The sequence below is a fragment of the Acanthisitta chloris genome, unplaced genomic scaffold (genome assembly GCF_000695815.1).
Source record: "Acanthisitta chloris isolate BGI_N310 unplaced genomic scaffold, ASM69581v1 scaffold14997, whole genome shotgun sequence".
NCBI classification, from domain to species: domain Eukaryota; kingdom Metazoa; phylum Chordata; class Aves; order Passeriformes; family Acanthisittidae; genus Acanthisitta; species Acanthisitta chloris.
In genome coordinates this window covers 3,156-4,909 of record NW_008683296.1, presented here as the reverse complement: position 1 = coordinate 4,909, position 1,754 = coordinate 3,156, and the positions used below count along the sequence as shown (strand labels likewise).

At 38.9% G+C, this 1,754-nt stretch overlaps 1 protein-coding gene across 1 annotated transcript in view; it reads right to left on the bottom strand.

The window, feature by feature from the left end:
* The window catches only part of LOC103806211 (suppressor of tumorigenicity 7 protein homolog), a gene marked incomplete at both ends in the record, with an annotated part of 49,311 nt that extends 49,061 nt beyond the window's left edge, over nucleotides 1–250 (bottom strand). The window contains one exon of the mRNA XM_009078891.1: nucleotides 170–250. Coding sequence (XP_009077139.1) covers nucleotides 170–250 — 81 coding nt within the window. The remainder of the gene's footprint in view (nucleotides 1–169) is intronic.
* Nucleotides 251–1,754: the final 1,504 nt, after the last annotated feature.

Genomic DNA, 1,754 nt, shown 5'->3' with positions numbered 1-1,754 from the left:
AATTTAAATTCTTTTTCATTCAGAAACATTTTATGAATTACTGAAAAACTTGGTATGAGTATCCACAGTTGTGTTTGGTTTTCTACCTCTGAGTTAGATTAATGGAAAAGTAGACTTAAGCTCCTTAACTCAGTACTATGCCTGGAAACTGCAACGTTGTAGCACTTACCGATTATATTCAGCTCCTCTGAACAGATTTAAAGGATTTCGCCAAACTTTGCATTCTGTAAGAAACAGAAACACATAAAAACTTGAGGTTTATCAAACACCTCAAGTTACTATATAATGAGCCTTATCAAATGACTTTTTATAAGTGCAAATGGAAAAAACCCATCAAGAGCATTGAGGTGCAAGTAACCAGACTCTTCTTCCCTTTTAAAATAGTAATTTAATTATAAATTAGCATCAACAAATGCAATCATTCCAGACAAATAACCACTAACAAAGCCCCAAATGCCAGATGAAAAGATAATACCGATTAGTGCCAGGACTCAAATTTACCATAAAGCAGAACTGAAGAGAGATCACACTGAGTTATCGCACTGAAAACCAGCAATTAACTCAGTCCCCACAGACTTGCTATTTCTACAGAAAAACATCACTGCCCAGTTAATACTGTAAAGCACTGTGAATCTCAGCTAGTTGCCCAATTTAATTCCTCCTTAGCTCGTGAACTAAAAAAATTGATGGCAACTTCAGCTGATCTTATTTAAGTTATGAACAGATGATGAAGTTGATTGGCAGAGAAAAGTTAATTGCATTGCAAAGGTTTGGGAACATTAAAAGCACTTCATTAATTCCCCTCAGGGGAAAATTTGTGGATTCTTCACACTACAAGTAGTAAGAGATATGAAAATCCACAACAATGGAATTTAGAACAGAACTTAAAAAATTAATCAATTTCTATAGCTTTTGAAATGGTGAAGTCTCAATTTTGGCTTTTCCTTTAATTCAACACCAGACCTACTCCCTTAATTTCAGCAAAAACACTTCCCTCCAGTAAAGGTGAGACCAGAATCAAATCCAGTATTTGCACAAAGACCCACTGAGAGGCAGCATGTCATTCCACCACAGGTCTTTTACTGGATGACCCTTCACATGGTGCTCTGGAAAAACTCACCAGTAGCACTGGCTCTCCAGCATTTCACCAGCTGCTTTCAACTACCAAAAGTCAACCAGCAGATTTTTCCCTATGAGATTTTGTGAATTGCTTCTAAAGAGATCGCAACACAAAATATTGAGCCAGAAGGGTGTTTTTACAGCAAGTACATGTCTGTTCCCTTTATGCCTGTTTTGTTGAAGAAAGAGACAAAAACACTGAACAGCAAGTCATGCCCTTCTCTTTTCTCACCTCTGAGTATGAGGCTACACTGTCACAGACACCACCAGCTCCATAAAATCTGGTCAAGAGGCACAGGAGGTGGGCCCTCAGCTTGCTGCCTACTCCACTTAACAAGTGCACAAACAGACAAGGGAACAGGCAGATCCTAGGCAAGAGTCAGCGAACTGCTTATACATCTGTATCTTTCAACTCCCCACTTCAGCAGGCAGCTAATATTAGAAAGTTCCACTGGTTTACTCAGCAGAAGTGCTTGATTGGCGTTCAGCTGTTCAGTTGTGCAGCCAGAGGGTATGGCTGTTTGACAAGCTTCAATCCGACAGATTTTACATAATGTGACTCTCAAGCCATTGTAAATATTAAATCAACATCAGACTTCTCAGTTCCAGAGGTATAATTCAATGGCTTGGGTTGC